The 19,299-nt window shown below is 37.3% G+C and overlaps 2 protein-coding genes across 3 annotated transcripts; both read left to right on the plus strand.

Annotated features, from left to right (window-relative positions):
• On the plus strand, positions 1-2,451 carry LOC148771106 (PKS-NRPS hybrid synthetase cheA-like). The gene is made up of 3 exons (XM_088817489.1): positions 1-33; positions 301-2,151; positions 2,341-2,451. The coding sequence occupies exons 1-3, from the start codon at positions 1-3 to the stop codon at positions 2,449-2,451; spliced, it is 1,995 nt and encodes a 664-aa protein (XP_088673615.1).
• Positions 2,452-4,992: 2,541 nt separating this feature from the next.
• MYB4R1 (myb domain protein 4r1) lies at positions 4,993-14,621 on the plus strand. Of its 2 annotated transcripts, none has more exons than XM_012978592.2 (11): positions 4,993-5,603; positions 5,944-6,428; positions 6,787-6,983; positions 10,065-10,232; positions 11,108-11,422; positions 12,244-12,402; positions 12,501-12,650; positions 12,759-12,962; positions 13,033-13,083; positions 13,192-13,425; positions 13,505-14,621. In XM_012978592.2, exons 1-11 carry the CDS (start codon positions 5,219-5,221, stop codon positions 14,415-14,417), a joined length of 3,261 nt encoding a protein of 1,086 aa, XP_012834046.2. In that variant the 5' UTR covers positions 4,993-5,218; the 3' UTR covers positions 14,418-14,621. The 2 variants fall into 2 exon arrangements, with proteins under 2 accessions (XP_012834046.2, XP_088672956.1); XM_088816830.1 differs by having other exon boundaries at positions 5,080-5,603; positions 6,082-6,428.
• The last annotated feature ends 4,678 nt before the right edge of the window (positions 14,622-19,299 follow it).

Raw genomic sequence — 19,299 nt, forward strand, 5'->3', positions numbered from 1 at the left:
ATGGAGGATTCTAAGGTCGAAGAACACAAAGAGGTAAGAAATATTGTACTTTGTGATCGTTTTTCTCGTTTTTCGCACCTCATTTCACGTACAAAAAATTCGACATGTACAGGTCGAAATATCCGCTTTATATCGACACTGCAGTGTCGAAAATTTAAAAATAATTCGACACTCAATAACTGTCGAATTATATTGACATTATCGACATTCTGGTGCCGATATTAAGTGTATTTTTCGACGCTAGTGTGTCGAATTATCACTGTTACAATTGTGTAACCAATTTTCTGATTTTTCTTGCAGAGTTTTGTACCTAGCGCGTGTAGTGGAGCTAATGCATGTAGGGAATTAGCTTTGGATTATTCACATGAATTTACCACCCATGAGGAGTTTGCAACAAGGGACAATTTAGTCACATGGGTGCGCGAAGTTGGTATGCGACTAGGAATGATAATGTCTGTAAAGTCTTCAAACCCGGGAAAAAATAGACGTAGAAGGCCCTACGTGGTACTTGTATGTGAGCGTGCGGGGGTGTATCGTGGCAAAAAGGTACCCGGTCAAGACGACCAAGGAAAGGGAAAAAGGCAAACATCGTCCAAGAAATGTGAGTGTCCGTTTGAGTTGAAGGGCCAAAAAATGGGCATGGATGATGAAGAAGTTGGGTGGGTGTTGACAGTTGAATGTGGTAGTCACAACCACTCAGATTTTGAAAACTTTCAAGGCCACTCATATGCTGGAAGATTAACAAGTGAAGAGATGGCACTGGTAGAAGACTTGTCAAACGCATTGGTGAAACCAAAGGCAATCTTATCATCACTAAAGTTGAAGAATCCGACAAATGCGTCTTTAATTAAGACGGTTTATAATGCTCGTCAGAAGATCCAGTTCAAAGAGAATGCTGGTAGAACTCAAATGCAATTGTTGATGTTGAAGTTGTCCGAAAATAACTACTTCGAGTATCACAGATATTTGGAGGAGACCGGCGAGGTAATGGACTTGTTGTGGACCCACCCTACGTGCATTAAATTGGCATGTAGTTATCCGTATGTATTGGTTATGGATTGTACATACAAAACCAACATATACGGACTCCCATTCCTGGAGATTGTGGGTATTACTTCTACGAATAAAACGTTCTCTGTTGCATTTGCATACCTTCGGGCGGAAAAAATAGACAATTACGTATGGGCCTTGAAGAGCTTGGCGAAGGTCATGGAAAGTTGTCCTAGACCTAATTGTATAGTCACAGATCGAGAGTTGGCCTTGATGAAGGCTATAGAGATCGTATATCCCTCCAGTCAACAACTTTTGTGTCGATGGCACGTGAGCAAAAACATTCTTAGTAATTGTAAGAAGATGTTCAAAACAAACAATGATAAGTGGAAAGATTTTGAGTCGGAATGGGCAAGTCTTGTTGGTCAAGAGACAGAAGAGTCATTTCATAAAGAATGGGATGTTATGAAAACAAATTTTGTTGACTACCCGGATGCTTTAACTTATGTCTCTCATTCGTGGTTGGATCCGTACAAAGAGATGATTGTCTCGGCTTGGACAAACAAACATAGGCATCTTGGAACGTACACTTCTAACCGGGTAGAGGGTGCACACTCACGAATGAAGAAAGAGTTGGGAAATAGTATGGGCACATTTGTAAAGATTTGGGCTCATATTGACAACCTACTCATGCATCAACATACGGAAATCAAAGCCTCGTTTGAGAAGAGCAAGAATACTTACCAACACAGTTACAAAGTAACGATATACAACGAACTTCGAGGATGTGTGTCGTTGTACGCTCTTGAGCAACTCAAACTTGAGGTGAAAAAATCACTTGAGTTGCTTCCGAATGAGTTTATGTCTTGTATTTGCGATATCCGAACCACTCATGGATTACCTTGCGCCCACGAACTTCATGGTAACGTCATAAATCGCACTCCCATCTCATTGGACTGGATAGACCCGTATTGGAAGCATTTGAGCATGGAACCAATGATTTGTACAAAGGATGAACATCTCCCGACTGATGCGGAAGAAATGGAAGCATGGCGGGCTGTTTTCGATCCATCCGACGCAAAAAAAAGGGTTCAATTGCTTATGAAATTTCGGGAGATTACTCACCCCGAGAGTAACTCTCTCATTGAGCCAATGCAAAAGGTTGTTACCAAAGGTCGTCCCGGAAAAAAATTGCGTATTGATAAATCAACCCGACGCAACCCATCCAAATTTGAGTACGAGCTTAATTCAAGCAAAGATAGTTGTTCCCCAAAGGTAATTTTTTTGAAATTTTTAGCTCATAGTTCATTTTTTGGTTTCTCATTTAGTAATATTGGTTAAACATTGTAGACTCCTCAGAGTTGCACTCCTATTTCTGGTATCCAAAAGCAACGTGAACAGCTTATGCCGCAGCCGATCACTGTAGCGTCCGACATGTACGGTTGGCCGGGAATCTTCTGAACACGCCCAAATTGTCTCAAGACCCTGTCCGGATGGTAAGGCTCCAAAGTACGCATGTACTGTAACATGCCACTAAACCACGTGGACTCTGGCATAGGAAACCTGTCACGGAGGACCTCATACGGGGCCCATATAATCTGCGACGGTAAATAAATTAAAATGAAGAAACAAAAAAAGTAGTCGAAATGAGTTCAAATTTAAAAATTGAAAAAACTAAAAAAATAAGAAAGCTGTCAAAATTAGTTAAATGAGTACCTCATCGGAGCTCAGATCATCTATCAGAGTACGCAGATCACGGGCTCTGTCATTGCTTGAGTCGGACTTCAGTGGATATACCCATCGTGTAACTAACGGTCCCTCAATCTCGCCGGACCTAACCGTCGGTGTGAGACGGGGGAAATGCTCGTAAATCCAACCCTGAAGAAGCGTCAAATATCCACTGATTTGCTTCGTATTAGCCCTTGAAGCATCCGACAACGCCTCATAGAGCAGACACAAACAAGCTGTACCCCATGCGTAAGTCCCAATATTGTCCAAATCTTCTAACAAACACAACAACTGCAGTGTACCCATATTCCCCGTCTTGTCCTGGAATATCGTACATGACAATACGTACAACAAAAATGCCCTTGTCGCACACGTCTTTTTATTCTCATCATCACTATCTGTCACAGAACTGAAAGTACTACGCAACCACTCCAACTTAAGCGCCTTCAGATTTTGACCCCAACATTTATCCGTCGATTCAAGCACTACTCCGAGAATTCGATTTACGATTGCTTGTGACGATGGCCCCGTCTTACTAATTTGTTGAATAAATACCGGCCGTCCCACCACTGGCAAACCTATCAAGCTGCTGACATCGTCTAGCGTGATAGTCATCTCCCCAAATGGTAAATGAAACGTACAAGTTGCTGGTTGCCACCGCTCTATGAAAGTCAACACCAATGCACTATCTATCACCTTGTACGAATGGCGTACAAGGGGCATCAAACCGGACCTCTCGACAACCTCGGTCATAAAAGGAGCCATCCGCCACTTCTCCAACATTGTTGTGTGATTATGAACCCTCACACTTTCGCGCTCCTACAATTTTAATAAAAATAAACATTCAATCAATAAAGTAAATAACTTCAAAAACATATGTATATGTGTGTCTATAAGTGTAAAAGTACCTTTCCGGACAAAATCTGTCGGGTGATATGATTCTCAAACTGCGGCATCAAGTCTGGTATTTGTGGTCCTCTGGGGCCAGCCGATTGGCTACTAGATCCACCAACTTCGGTGGTCGATGTGAGCGGTGGATCCTCAGGTATGGACAATGAAGGCTCAACATCGGTAGGTAAACGTGTACGATTGGCCGGAGGATCGACCCGAGTAGCTTGAGAATCGCCACGTCGAACCTTACGATTAACCAATGCCTTTCTCTTGCGCTCAGAAGCAGTTTGGGGAATACGCGGTTCCACTGGAAAAAATATAAATATAATATTAATCATTTAAATAAAAAAATAAAAAATAAAAATTGCAAAAAAATAAGTTTACCAGGCAATTTTCGACATCAGAGTGTCGATAGTTGTCCACAAAATCGACACAGCAATGTCGAATATTGCATATAAAAAAAAAAAGAAAAAAGTTTGCAAAAAATCGGTTTACCAGTCAGTTTTCGACATAGTAGTGTCGATGTTTGTCCACAAAATCGACATAGACTCTGTGTCGAAAATTGTATACAAATTCGACACAGCAATGTCGAATATTGATACGAAACTCGACACCGGGTTTATGTCGAAATGTTGTAAAATACCGACATTGAAATGTCGAAATGTTGTAAAATACCGACATTGAAATGTCGAAAATAGGCCCAATAATCGACAATTGTGTCCTGTCGAAATTTGTTTAAAAAATCGACACCAGTGTGTCGAAAATTTTCCAAAAAAACGACAAGTACAGGTCGATTTTTGTAAAACCGCAACTCCTTCAACAATAGTGCTACAATCGAACCCTAGAATCATCAACTATGTTCTAAAACGACTTGAATTTATTATTCTAACAATAAAATCATGTTTATCACATTTATTTCTCAAAAAAAAGTTAATTCAAAAAGTAATTTTTACTTGTTTTTCGTGAGATTGTTGCGGCGGGGTCGGGGCAACAACGGAGTTCAACGGCGACGGGCGACGGCGGTGGACTTCAACGGCGACGGCGACGACGACGGGGCGACGGCGACGGGGCGGCGGGCGACGGGGCGACGAACGGTTTTTTGCTGCAATTGATTTTTTTTGTTTTCTTCAATCTTCCCTCCTCGTTTTGATTTTGTCAATTCAATTTCTTTTTTCTTTTTGTTTTATTAATTTTTTTTTTTAAATTGGTCTTGCAAAAGAAAATTAATAAAATAATTTTTTTTGTTTGTATTTTATTAAGGTTATTATAGTCTTTTTATACTGAATTTAATAAAAAAAATTAAATTGGTCTTGCACTAAGTAAATTTCGTCTTGCAAATAGTCGCCGCCATAACATATTCCCTTACTTTGTTCTCTTATTCATGTATATTCTTTACTAGTTTCTCAACAAATAGGAACTTTTTACAATTTTTCCTTTTTTTTGAATGATTTTTGAGGTGGGGCATGTTATAATGGGGATGAGGGTTCTACATGCTATCAGATTGCCGCCAATTGTATCTCTTCAACTCTTTCCTTTCAATTTCCAATTTCTCTCACTATTAATAAGCCCTAGAAAATAGAACCCCCCTTTCACATTCGCCACTTTCCCAATGTCTCAAGAATTCTCCGACACCGATTCCGACGATGGGTTCAACGAAGATATGGAAGCCCTAAGAAGGGCATGTCAAATAGCCGGAAAAAATCCCACCGATGACCAGATTCAACCGCCCTCTACAACCGGCGCCGCCACCGCCATTGTCGCCGCCGGTGAGAGTACATCGTCGGAGTCGGAATCTGATGGTGAGGGAGACGACGACCTTCAGATGGTGCGCAGTATTCAGAAACGATTCGCGCCGTCGATGGATACGGAGGGCGAACCTCCGACGATGGAGCCCTTGTGTACGCTACCTGCTGACTGGTCTGATAGCGATGATTGTGGGGAAGATTACGAGACTCTTCGAGCTATTCAGCGGCGTTTTGCTGCGTATAATGAAGGTATGTGCGTTCGTTTGTTCTCCCCTATATTGACTGTGTGTTTAATTTATGAAATTTTGATATGGATATTCAATAGAATTGTATTGAGTCCGGGCGACACTACCAAATGTAAGCTTTATTTGAATGTAAAATTTATCGTATGTCCCAGAGTTTGTTCGAAAGGTTATTAAAATTTGGAAAAAAAACTCGGTTGTCGCTCACCCACTATCTAAGCTAAGCCAAGAGGGTTACATATTTTTCTTTAATCAAACAAGTATTATATTCTCCTTACTTCTCGATTTGGCGGATGTTAATTGATTTGTAAGATTGTAGCATCTTCATATTCGATAATTGAATGTAGGCAGCCCAAAAGACAACATGGAGGACTTTTTGCATAGAACTGTGCAGGTGGGTGATACTATCATAGATTCGGAAAAGGAAACTTCAAATAGCTTTGTTGAGAGAACTAATGCTCGAGAAGGATTTCTCAATTGTGTAGATACAAAAGATCCTACTCAGAAGGAATCAGAAGCAAGTCATGATGCTCATACAAGACAACCTTCTGATGATGTGGCGAAATCCCCACTTAAAAACTCCGACTTTCCAAAGTCTGCACTCGCATTTGTTGATGCTATAAAAAAGAATAGATCTTGCCAGAAGCTCATCAGAACAAAGATGATGCAAATGGAATCCAGGATTGAAGAACTCAATAAGCTGAAGGAACGTGTCAAAATCCTGAAAGACTTTCAGGTTGCTTGCAAAAAGAGGACTGGGCGATCCTTGTCTCAGAAAAAGGATGCTCGTGTGCAGTTGATATCATTGCCAAAGCTAAGGGCAAATATGAAGGTCATTTGCTCTCTTATTGCAACTAATTTTTATGAAACTTCATATATGTGTATAATTTTCTGATTCGTTTGAATTATTATCTATTTAGTTTTCTTTTCCATTGGGGGGTTGGTATAAGGTCTCAGTGACAGGGTATCATGTATTTGCTGGTGTTACGTTGGTATCGTCAGTATTAATTTTTGTTGGCCAATTAATTGCTTATTTTATTCGCCAGCTCATGGCTTTATGAAGTGGATAATGGTTAACATCTAAGTTTATGATGATTTATCTTATGTTTAAATAATTTTTGATGTACTAGGAATTGTTATTCATTAATTTTGACTCTCGTACACAATTGACTATTGAATAATTTTTGCAGTTCAATGAGAAAATCTCTGCTCAATATAAGGGGCCGCCAGAGAATTTGCATGTTGCTAATTACAAAGAGGCATTAAAAACATTTGCTGTCTCTGTTAGTAGGGAGAAGTGGTCAAAGGAAGAGAGTGAAAATCTTGTGAAGGGTGTGAAACAACAGTTTCAGGGAATGTTGCTTCAGCGATCTGTTGATCTACTCAGGTATGATTTCTCTTGGAATATGTTGCTTGTCTACAATGCGGTAACATGGATTTGTTTGTTTAGTATTCACCATTTGTTTAAGTTCATGAACTTTATTGCACGATCTAGTGTGTTAATAGTTAATATACGAACCATTATGTAGTTTATTCCGAAAATGTTCTCTTCAAATCATATGATTTTTTTCCAGAAAGCTAAAAAAGAGACAAAAAAAGGGTCATGTCAGTTCTTAATTGAAAAGATTTAACCCTTGGTAATTGACATTTTCGTCTCTCAATTATGCTCTCTACACACACAAAATAGGTGTTTTCATATGGTAAACTGACCAAATTGAGCTAACTTCATTGTCATGCTAGTTTGAATAGCTGGTTAGTTAACCAATTTATCAGTAAAGTTTGGCAAATAACTAAATCGAATTTACCAAAAAAGTAAAAAAGATAAAATCTTTCTGGAGGTAATTAAACATAAATAAGAAATAGAATTTTAGTGATGTATATGTGGTTGCAAGCTAGTTTGGACAGAATGGTAAAATGATGCCACGTGTTGAAACGGAATGGAATATGAGAAATTTGCTAAATCTGATAATGTATACTAAACTGAATTTCTGGTTTTGGTCAGTTTACCATCTGTCGACATCCCTGATATGCTACGCGTTCTTTATTTCCTTCTTTTCTTTATGATTAGTTGTATTGCCACTAACTGCATGCTTACTTAAATCATTGTGAAAACTCCAATGACTATTGAAATAAGATTTGAATTCTTTTCCTCAAATTTCTAGCATGGTAGTGAAATGGGTTTCACAAAATGTAACTGGCACCCAATCTTTAGATTAGACTTGAATGTGTCTTGTAGAAGCCAGATTGAATTGCCATGTCATCTTTCAAAAATTTGGGCAATCTGTAGGATAAGCCTTTGCTGAAAAAAGTGCACTTCTCTTTTTGGTCATTCGCTTATGCATGTATAACCATATAAGGTGCTTAAAGCTCCACATTAATTGTGTTCTTTGCTCAGTAGGTCACAAAACCAAATTAATTGTGTTCGATTCCAAAGGAGTATATCAAAAGCATTCTAAGTCTGAAGTCTTCGCTGCAGTTTTTAGCTTTGCTTCCACCATCAGTGCTCTAAGTTCAATTGATAGTTGCCTTTCTAACGTAGAGGAGGACTTGAAACAACAACTAACGTATCATCTTATATCGCGCATTATATTGAAGTAGCTTATGTGTCCTTCCAAAGCAACTCTGCACAGTGCCTTCATAGAAATCCCATGTGCGTGTGCAGGTCTTTGTTTCCTTCTATAGAATAACTCGGCGATCCCCAGTTCTGCACTAGGTTCATTGTTCCCACTAAACCCATTTGATTCAGTTAAATCTTAACTGCATGGTATGTATTGAAGCTCTTCATGATTGATATTCATAGCCTTAAATTGTGTAAATACTCAGCGAACGTGCCACTTAACTTGATTATGGGTTACACATCTCTGAAGATAATATTCTTTTAAAGGAGTATATGCTTTACAGTTTCTTTTCTTTTTTCTGTTTCCTTTTTTGGTTTGAATAAAAAAAATTGGCCTTATAAATGGCCTTCAACCGAACTCACTGGGAATTGAACCCTTGACCTAATACTACCTTTCACAACCCAATACCACTCAGGCAATGCCTTCGCGGTAGTATATGCTTTACAGTTGTCATTTTATACTGTGTACTCAAAACATATGATGCATAAATTCAAAAGAATAGATGCAGACTGTCACGTAAAAAAAATTCTACTATTTGTCTAATTCCCTAGAAGTATATGATTGAACCAAATGCATGCAAGCATTCATCGTAATAAAATATAAAAGATATTCAAAGTACTGTTAACATTGGAAAGTTTGGCAAAATTATTCTACTATTTTTCTATTTCCCTAGAAGTATATGATTGAACCAAATGCGTGCAAGTATTTCATCATAACAAAATATAAAAATTAATCCAAGTATTCTTAACATTGAAAAAGTAGGGCGAAGTGATTAATTTCGTACTAGTGTCCATAAGGATATGGCAGAAAATTATGCTCAAGTAATTTTGAAAAATGAAAAGATGGATGAAGATGGTAATGGTTGGTTTTCAGAGTTTTACTCGATTAAGGTAGTATCTCCTCAACGAAGTTAAATAAAAAGATAAAACTGTTAGGTGGTCGATTTATGTTCCTAACATTAACTGTAGGAGAAGGGAACAACAACATTACTGCCTTTGCTATGTATCGGGGGTTATTATATGCTTAAATTATTCAAACATTTAAGTTCTCATATTTTGTTGTATACATGAAATTTCAGTTCTTATGTTTCTGCTACTGAACGGTTGATTCTAGTTTATTAGTTTCATTTGCATCCTTATTTATCTCATATCCATTACTCCAAATCTGTGTCTTTATATGTCTATGTGGTTTGTGATTGTTGCTCCATAGTCCCCTATCCATCATGGAGTAGTCGAAGTTAGACACATTTTTTATTTAGTTATCACAAGGAGGAAATGGTAGAGAAATCTGTGTAGCATAGTGTTATGTTTCCAGTGCCATTGTTTCTATCGAGAATTTCGTATTCTATTGGTTTGTGTAAAAAAATGAGTCTGTCTGGATGAATGAGATAAAAATAGATTTTATATTGGTTAAAAAAGTAAAATTTGTTGGGTTGAACACTGAAGTCAAATGGTGGAGGTAATTGCAATTTTGTGGCTATGTCTAGGGTTTCAGACTAGTACTGGGATTCGAAAACGTATGAAGTTAGTGTATCATACTTTTAAATGAGATTGGGATTTACGAAAATGGGTTATTCTACTGACTATGAGATAGTTCTAGTGAATACAGATCAAATAAACATGTTCCAGATCAAATGGGTTTGATATGGTAAACATATGTTGTAACTTATACGTGATTCGTCCCCTTTATACTTTGATTGAGTATGAGATCTAAATAATTACCACATTATTTCTTGTCCATGCCAGTTTTTGCTTTCTTTAGGCTTCTGTTTTTTTCTTCCATAACTAATTCTATTGCAAAATAACAGATTCAAATGATCGAGTCTTACTCACTGTGTTTCTTGTTTGCAGTGAGGAGGATGGATCGTATGATGTTAGTAACGTTGACAGCATCATTGGATCAATTAAAGATGTGGACATTACACCAGAGAAAATAAGATTATTCTTGCCTAAGGTTAACTGGGAGCAGCTAGCTGGTATGTATGTACCTGGTCGTTCTGGTGCAGAATGTCGTTCAAGGTATGTTAGGACAGTGATTTATGAAGGAATGTTTTAGCTGCAATATTCGTGTTTTGTCTTGCTTAAGTCTGAAATTGGTTGAAGGCAAAATATCATATAGATGCACTCTTTATCAATCAACGGTATCAAATAAAAATCTCAGTAAATAGATTTTGTGGACGCATCACATAATTATCATTTTGAAATGATATTTTTGTTAATTACATATTATAGTTTAAGTTATTGTAATGTTTGCTCTCTGGCATCCCACACATAGTGGTATTGGTACATGCTTACAGCCTAGGCATGCAACAATGAAAGAAACTTTTAGGCCTCGCTCGGTTGCCGCTATTAAGCCCTATTGGCTAAATAGTAGGAGTTGATAACATGTTCACCAATTAAGGCCAGCTACATAAGTTAAAGTCCGCAATTAAATGCTACTATTCAATTAAATTAGTATTTGTCCTATCCCCCATTGTTAATTTTCTAGGTAATCACTAAAATGCAGAAAGACCATTTTATCCATAAAAATACTATTAAAATGATATGATTATTGTTAAATAAGGGATGTTGTTGAGAAATCACATGTAATACTATATTTTAACAATTTTAATACTAGAACTAATATAAGGAATTGAGCATGTTACTAAATTTAGTTAGTTAGTCAGTATTAATCCAATCCAATGTAATCCAAATGATTCGAAATATGTAGCCAAACAAGGCCTTAAAATGCTCCTTTTGCATGATTCTTTGGGGAGCATGGAAGTAGAAAAGACAGTTTATTTACTTAGTTAAAATGGTTGTGTCCTAATTGTGTAGACATCCTACATCCTTGGAACTATTTGATTGTTGAGATATGAAACAATCTCTCATCTGTTACATAATTCCATTTGCAGGTTCCTAAACTTTGAAGATCCACTAATCAATCACAATCAATGGACTGCTATGGAGGACAAGAATCTTTTGTATATTGTTCAACAAAAGGGAGTAAGTAACTGGATTGATATTGCTGCATCACTGGGAACAAATAGGACCCCTTTTCAGTGCTTAGCACGTTATCAAAGGAGCCTTAATGCTTCAATACTTAAAAGAGAGTGGACGAACGAGGAGGATAACCATCTTCGTGCTGCTGTAGAAACTTATGGTGAGAGTAATTGGCAAGATGTTGCTTCGGTGATGGAAGGACGGACAGGTACCCAATGCTCTAATAGGTCAGTTAACATTCTCACCATTTAGTTTTTTGTGTGTTTGTAAGCTTCTTGAATTTACAATTGAGGCTCTGCAGCTCCAGTGGATACACCAAAGAGGAGTGAATGAAGTATAAAATAGGATGAAACCAGATTTATTAAACATATGCAAATGCCAATTTAATCCACTGAACGTTCGACCCATAATGCATTGATACAATCCAACAACTAAAAACTTTAAAAATCAGTCATAACCCATCGTAGGTTGCAATTTGATTGTGGGAGAAACTTTTTTGTCGATTTTATACAATGGGTTTGATGTTGGTGTCAAATATTTCAGAGTTCTTGGTCTTTGATTGTATTTAAACTTGATTACTATTTGAGCCAGCTCTCAAACCTCATGTGTCAGCTTGATTAATTTGCATATTACTCGGATCTCTTTTGCTCTTTTTCTAGTGCCCGACCGTAATGTAGATAGTGATCTTGATTTCATTTTAGTCGCCGCGTAAGCAAAGTGCTGACCTTTGAAAATACTGAAACTTATAAATCCCTAACCAATCACTTCTTGTTTGAAAGGAGTACCTTTTTGCTTTCATATTGCACTTATTAACTCTTGAGTTCCTGTGTTGGTGAAAGTCAAACAGTAAAAGTCATGGATGATTTTTTTTGTTACATATTGAACAATTTCCTACAAGAACAACATTATGTAATTGCTTTTGTCCTGGTTAAATAAACTTATTTATATAAAAGATGAATTCCCCTTTCTTTAAAAACACCATGGTAGACTTTCTACTAGTTTTTGCGCTTATAATTACTAACTATTCAACTTCATGGGGAGAATGCAGATGGTTGAAAACACTTCATCCAACTAGGGAAAGGTGTGGAAAATGGACTGCACAAGAAGATAAACGCTTGAAAGTTGCTGTAACATTTTTTGGGCCAAAAACATGGAAAAAAGTAGCTAGGTATGTGACTGGTCGGACACAGGTTCAGTGCAGAGAAAGGTATTCTTTTGATAATGATATGTACACTCATTCTTTAACTTTATTATATCTACAAAAAAATGCAATATTAATACAAGTATGGGCATTGATGGTGACAGATGGGTCAATTGCTTAGATCCATCCCTGAAAATGGCTGAATGGACTGAAGAAGAAGATTCAAAATTGAAAGAGGCCATTTCAAAGCATGTCTTTTGCTGGTCCAAGGTTGCTGCATGTGTTCCCGGTCGTACTGATAATCAGTGTTTGAGGTATTGATATATTATATAACCGAAGTGTTTCAACATCCGTTTTTCTCTGTATTGTGCATGTGATTTTGTCTCTTCTGATGCTCAATGTTGTACTCTGTAAATTATTAGGAGATGCAAGGTGTTGTTTCCAGGTGAATTTCGTCGGCTTCAAGCTGCCAAAAAGATACAAAAGGTTGCATTAATATCGAACTTTGTTGATAGAGAATCCGAAAGACCTACCCTTGGACCTAATGACTTTCGTTTGCCAGAAACATATCGTATCACCGAATCTGGAGATGCTGATCCTTCTAGAAGAAAAAAGAGAAGAACAAGGTATGATTTCAGTGATTACTCTTGGTTGTATATTTCTTGCATCCAAAACTTACACTGTTTAATTGATCAGGTCCAGACAGACGGAGACACATGAAAGTGTTGAAAAAGATGCTCTTTCTGGGTAAAGCATTGTCTATTGGTGTCTCTTCATGTTCATTTGTGCTATATGTTATCTTTTTTGCTGTTTCCATCTGTATTGAATGTAAAATTGTTTTTTTTCCAACTGCAGTGACACATGTCCAGAAGAAGTTTCAAGGTTAACAAATGGCAACGTGGTTGAGAATTTGCATGGTAGACGCTTGCCTAGGAAAGCAAACAGCAAGAATTCACGTTTGATGGATAAAAATCCTTGTTCTTCATCATACAGTCATCGAGCTACAATGCTCGGTAAGGAGGTTATGAATTCTCGACCAAATGATGGTAAGAGTAACAGAAAACATCAGCAGCAAAAGAATAAATCTCGGTATGTTTCAACAGTTTTTACGGTCATAGATTCTGGTGTTCTATATCCTGCATGGGCTTCTGATTATTTTAATTTGCAGTGTAAAATCAAAACCCGTGGAGGGTGATCCTACTACATCTGGTGCAGTTTGGGAAGGAAATATATTGATTGACCAAGACCACAATGAAAATAAATGTACTGACCCTACAGAAGAGTGTTTATTACCAACTATGGCAGATCCAAATCTGCAGTGGGTAAATGTGGGTACTGAGCCTAATTGCGATGATTCCACGCAAAGTAAGAAGGCTAAAAAGCTACAACCGAGAAGGTGTCGTGGTAAAACGCTTGTGGAAGAGCCGGAGGCTCTTTTTGAAGTGGGTACACAAGCTGGGGACGCAACATTCTTTGAGAAGGGAAAGGAAATAGAGAAGAAGAAGAAGAAAAGGAGTGCCGAAACAAATAATTATCTAACACATTTCCCTGACTCGATGTCACTTGCGGATATTATGAAAGAGTTACAGGCTCTCCGTGGAATTAAAGCTAATAAAAGAAAGTGTGTCGATTTGACTCCTCCTGCACATATGCAAACCAAGACAACTGTTCACACGGATGCATGTTTAAAAAATTTAGGAGATGAATCGTCTTTATGTCATGTGGAGATTAATCAGTGTTTTAGCAGCGATGGTGGTATTGCAGTATTAGGGAATTCAGAGGATTCTGCTGCTGCATCTTCTGACAGGGACAACATAGTTTTATCAGAAATTGAAAAGGAAAAGGAAAACGGGCAGTTACAGATTGGTTACAGCATTGATGCCTCTGTCTCCAACCAGTCTAAAAAAAGAACTAGAGAAGAAACTTGTTCTACTGAGACGGTTGAAGTAGAAGCGGGATCAAGAAGCAACGATGAAGATTGCCCAAATCAGGCGGCATATTTTGATATAACTCCACCTCTGCAGACTTATTTTAGGAAAAAACAGAAGGTATCTGATAATGTGGACAAGTCCTTTCCATAACTGCTCATATGATGAGGCAGTTTTTTGTATTCAGATACTAACTATTAAATTGCTTCATTTTTGAGGAAGTTATTGTTCTTTTCGTATAAATAGTTATTCTTTGTTTATTTTGTAGGCAAATTTGATTTGTATTTGGTGGATTTCATTTTTTGAGATTGGAAATTGTCGACGTTGAAAATCAAATGGAATCTTCTTGTTTCGTGAGGTTAACAACAATCTTGCAATGAAGACTTTCTGTCAAATATTTGAGCCTGATGAAATCTCTACTTCTATAACACATGCCATTACACAAATCAGTTGAGTGGTTTATAATCCTTAACAACATAACATGGACACCAATTTTAACTTTATGTCATGGTTTAAAATTCTATTACATCAGATATAGTAATCATTGGCAGTACATTGGTCATAATATTTGGGTACGTGGCTTATGCAATAGAAGCAATATGAACACTTGATGATTGTATGAGTAGATCGTCAGGAATATCAATTTTCGTAACTCCATCATTTGCATCACTAGCAGTACCATCACTATACTCAACACCCAACCTGAGAAATTCTTTAAGTCACCCAAATCAGAATTTGTCGAACAAAGACGTATTTTTGTCATCAATTTCAATACTTGACAGTTCCTCTACGAATTTGAAAAATTTGGGATGACACGTAGGATCTGTCTAATATCACCCGCAAAAAATAACTGTTTTCTCACCAAGTAATTTGTTGTTATTATCATGAACAAAGCGCTTTAATATATCTTTCAAATTTCTATCCACATAATCAAAGAAATGCTGGTGAGTTATCGGATCTTCATCCTAAGCGATCAACTTCCCATTTATTATCAAATCGGGGCTAGGGTGTGTCACACGTAATATGTAAGTTGATTCATCATCGGCGTTAAAAGACTTAATTCATCATCGGCGTTAAAAGGAATTACTAACCTAGGATGCATGAATCAACAAAGTTGTTATCCTACTTGAAATTAATGTCAATGCTATTTCACGATTTGATCTTAAAGCTGTCTAGAGTGTGCTTCAGATAAATGTCTTACCAGTACCTATGTAACCGTAAAGGAAAACTAAAACCAACTTCTCATTTGTACAAAGCATAACATTATCATTTATATCCTTTGTTCGTCCTTTCGTCATTTACATCCTTAAATGACCTACAAAAAAATGTTAATATTAAGAGAGAATTGAGATCAAAAGTGTGTCTTCCTTGGATGACCATTTCCATTATAAATACTAGATAGTTGATTATCAGTCTTCTAAAAAGGTAACTACTAATATACAAATCTATGCAATTACAGCCTACAATTACAATATCCTAACTTACTGAATGAATAAAGGATTTAAATACAAAAAGTAATTATACAATAGCATAAAATTATGTGGTGCCTTAAATGCACTGCTAATTCCATTGACACCTCCCCTCAAATTGATGCTGGTAAATCCAGAAGCATCAATTTGTTTATTAGAAAACTATGACGCTGACGTGTCATTTACTTTGTTAAGATATCAGCAAGCTCTAAGGTTGTGGAGATATGTGGTAGAGTGATAACTTGTCGATCATAGGACTCCCAAATAGAGTGACAATCAGGGCCGGTTCTGAGGGGAGGCGAAGTAGGCGGTCGCCTAGGGCCCCAGGATATTTTAAAAAATTTAGGGCCCCCAAATTTTTTTATACCCTTTAAATATGAACATTTATTGAGAAAAAAAATATTATATATATAATTATTGAGAATTTTAATTCATAAATAGTTATATATCTACGATTCTTACTTGTTTATAGAATTCCTCTAATCAGGGGCCCCTAATTATTAAATTTGTAATGTATTAGTTATTTACTTTTATATATATTCAATTGTTTTAGTGTTAGTTCATGCAAATTATCCTTAAAAAAATCGGGGGCGCTGCCCCCGAACCCCCGTAAAATTAAACCCTACTATATCACAAAAATTTAACCTTGCCACTAACTATACCTTACAAAATCGAGTTAAAAAATGAGTTTATCACCTTTTATAAAAAAAAATAAGTTTTATTGTAGCTTGTAGAAGGGGCCCCATTTTTTATCCGTCTTTAAATCTCGCCTAGGACCCCCAAATACTCAGGAACGGCCTGGTGACAATCAACCTCAATGTGCTTCGTGCGTTCGTGATAAATAGGATTTTCTGCAATTTGGATCGCACTAGTATTGTCATCATATAGTGAAGTAGGTTGATCTTGTTGAATATCCAAGCTCTATAAGTAGACCACGCAACCAAATTGTCTCAGAGCATGTATCAGACATTGCTCGGTATTCTGGCTCTGTGGAAGATTTGGATACCGAGCTTGTTTCTTGCATTTCCAAGATAAGAGCATCCCCAAGAAACATGCACCACCGAGTGGTAGATTTCCTGTTGTCAGGACAACCTGCCCAATCCGCTTCGCTATAGGCTTGTAGCTGGAGTGAAGAACCAGTATATAAATTAGTCCACGACTAGGTGAGCCAAGAATGTATCTAATGATCCGGCAAACTGCAAATAGGTGGATGTGGCGAGGAGCTTGCATGAACTTGCTAACAGTATGGACAACATACGAGATGTCTGGACGCGTGATGGTTAAATAGATAAGACTACCAACCAACTGTAGCAACAAATTCTTATCTGCGATTTAGACAAACAAGAAAAACTTGCACAAATAAAATTTTATTGAATTAAAAATAAATATTGCGGGTTACAAACTCTAATTTAATCCTCTGATTCTTCTCTCAAGAATAATATGCGTTTGACTTTGAATTTCGGAGTCGGGTCGTTGACTTGATCTTCTCCGGATTTGATTTGGATTTGAATAACGTCTTCCGAGGGTCTTGCGACTTGAATCTCGGATCGAACGTTGAACTTTGACGGATTTTGACTTGAAGATCTTGGAGTTCTTGATGGATTTGGCCCTTCAATCTTCATTCGATCTTGATTTGTTTGAACTTTGACGGGCTTTGACTTGAAGATCTTGGAATTCTTGATGGATTTGGCCCTTCAATTTTCCTTCGATCTTGATTTGTTGAAGAACGCCCTCGATTTGATGAAGAACGACTTGAATTTGATGAAGAACGGCTTGAATATTGTAGAGAGAATTTTCTCCTACGGTTTTTCTTCTTCTTGAGTTGTTTTTTGAATTGTGTAGGGAGGGTCCCTATTTATAGTGATTTTATAAGAGTCATACATAAAGTGTTCTTGATGACGTGGCGCAATTTGATTGGCTCTCTTTAAATTGATATTTATCTCTTATAACTTGGAAGAGAAGAAATAATCCTATTGGCCAATAATTAATTGATTATCTCCATGACTTGTCTTGCAAGGCAAGGTATAATTTAATTTAGACACAATTTAATTGGCTAATTTAATTAGCCAATTAATTAATTTTATGCGTTCACAAATGCCCCCTCGAGACTTGTTCACGGACAATGCGTCTTTGAGTGAATGAGTATCGATAATTGTTCAAATTCAATTGCAGCTTGATCTTGCAAAGCACATATAACTTTTGAAATCATGACTGAACTTAGAGAGATTCCAAGTTGCCTACGTACCCTATAAAGGGATCAAGTCATAACGTAGTTCAAAATATATCCTTTAGAGGGATGTCGTGCACAGTTTATACTCATGTGGACAAGGAGAAATATATTCAGTTTAAACTCGTGCTGAAGGAGCATTTGACTCAAATTTGTAGATAGTTTACGCTCGTATCAAGGAGCCTTGATTTGACTTGGATATGTAGATAGTTTATGCTCGTATCAAGGAACATTGATTTGATTTGGATATATAGATAGTTTATGCTCGTATCAAGGGGTCTTGATTTGATTTGGATATGTAGATAGTTTATGCTCGTATCAAGGAGCATTGATTTGATTTGGATATATAGGTAGTTTATGCTCGTATCAAGGAGTCTTGATTTGATTAGGATATATAGATAGTTTATGCTCGTATCAAGGAGCCTTGATTTAATTTGGATATATAGATAGTTTATGCTCGTATCAAGGAGCCTTGATTTGATTTGGATATGTAGATAGTTTATGCTCCTATCAAGGAGTCTTGACTTGACTTGGATATATAGATAGTTTATGCTCATATCAAGGAGCCTTGATTTGACTTGGACATGCAGACATTTTAAACTCGTGTCAATGAGTACTTGATTTGGACATGTAGACCTTTTAAACTCGTGTCAAGGAGTGTTTGATTTGGACATGTAGTCCTTTTAAACTCGTGTCAAGGAGTACTTCATTTGATTTGAACATGTAGACCTTTTAAACTCGTGTCAAGGAGTGTTTCATTTGATTTGACTTTTCATATTGCATAGGGTGTTGCTTCTTCAAAAGACTTGCCCCCATCATCATGATCTTCTTGTTCTTCTTCAACATGTTCTTCTTTGAGCTGATACGACTTTTGGAATGAAGGTTCTTCGACTTCATTTGCAGTTATGCTCAATTCCATATCATGTGCTCGAGTGGCCAACTCTTCAAAACTTTTAGGTTGAATTCCTTGAAGGATATATCGGAGTCCCCATTGCATTCCTTGGATGCACAGTTCAATAGCTGATGTCTCAGGCAGTCGATCCTTGCAATTAAGACTCAAATTTCTCCAACGGTTGATGTAGTCGATGACAGGTTCCTTCTTCCATTGGCGAGAATTGGTGAGCTCAATCATGCTGACTGTTCTTCGAGTGCTGTAAAAGCGGTTGAGAAATTCTTCCTCTAAGTGCTTCCAACTATCAAGGGAGTTCGCCCCCAAATCAATGTACCAATCAAACGCATTGTCTTTGAGCGATCGGACGAACTGCTTGACGAGGTGATCTCCGTACGTTCCGGCGTCATTGCAAGTCTCCACGAAGTGTGCCACATGTTGCTTGGGGTT

This window comes from Erythranthe guttata, chromosome 4 (genome assembly GCF_056151865.1).
Source record: "Erythranthe guttata isolate IM_541 chromosome 4, IM_541, whole genome shotgun sequence".
In the NCBI taxonomy this organism is placed as follows: Eukaryota; Viridiplantae; Streptophyta; class Magnoliopsida; order Lamiales; family Phrymaceae; genus Erythranthe; species Erythranthe guttata.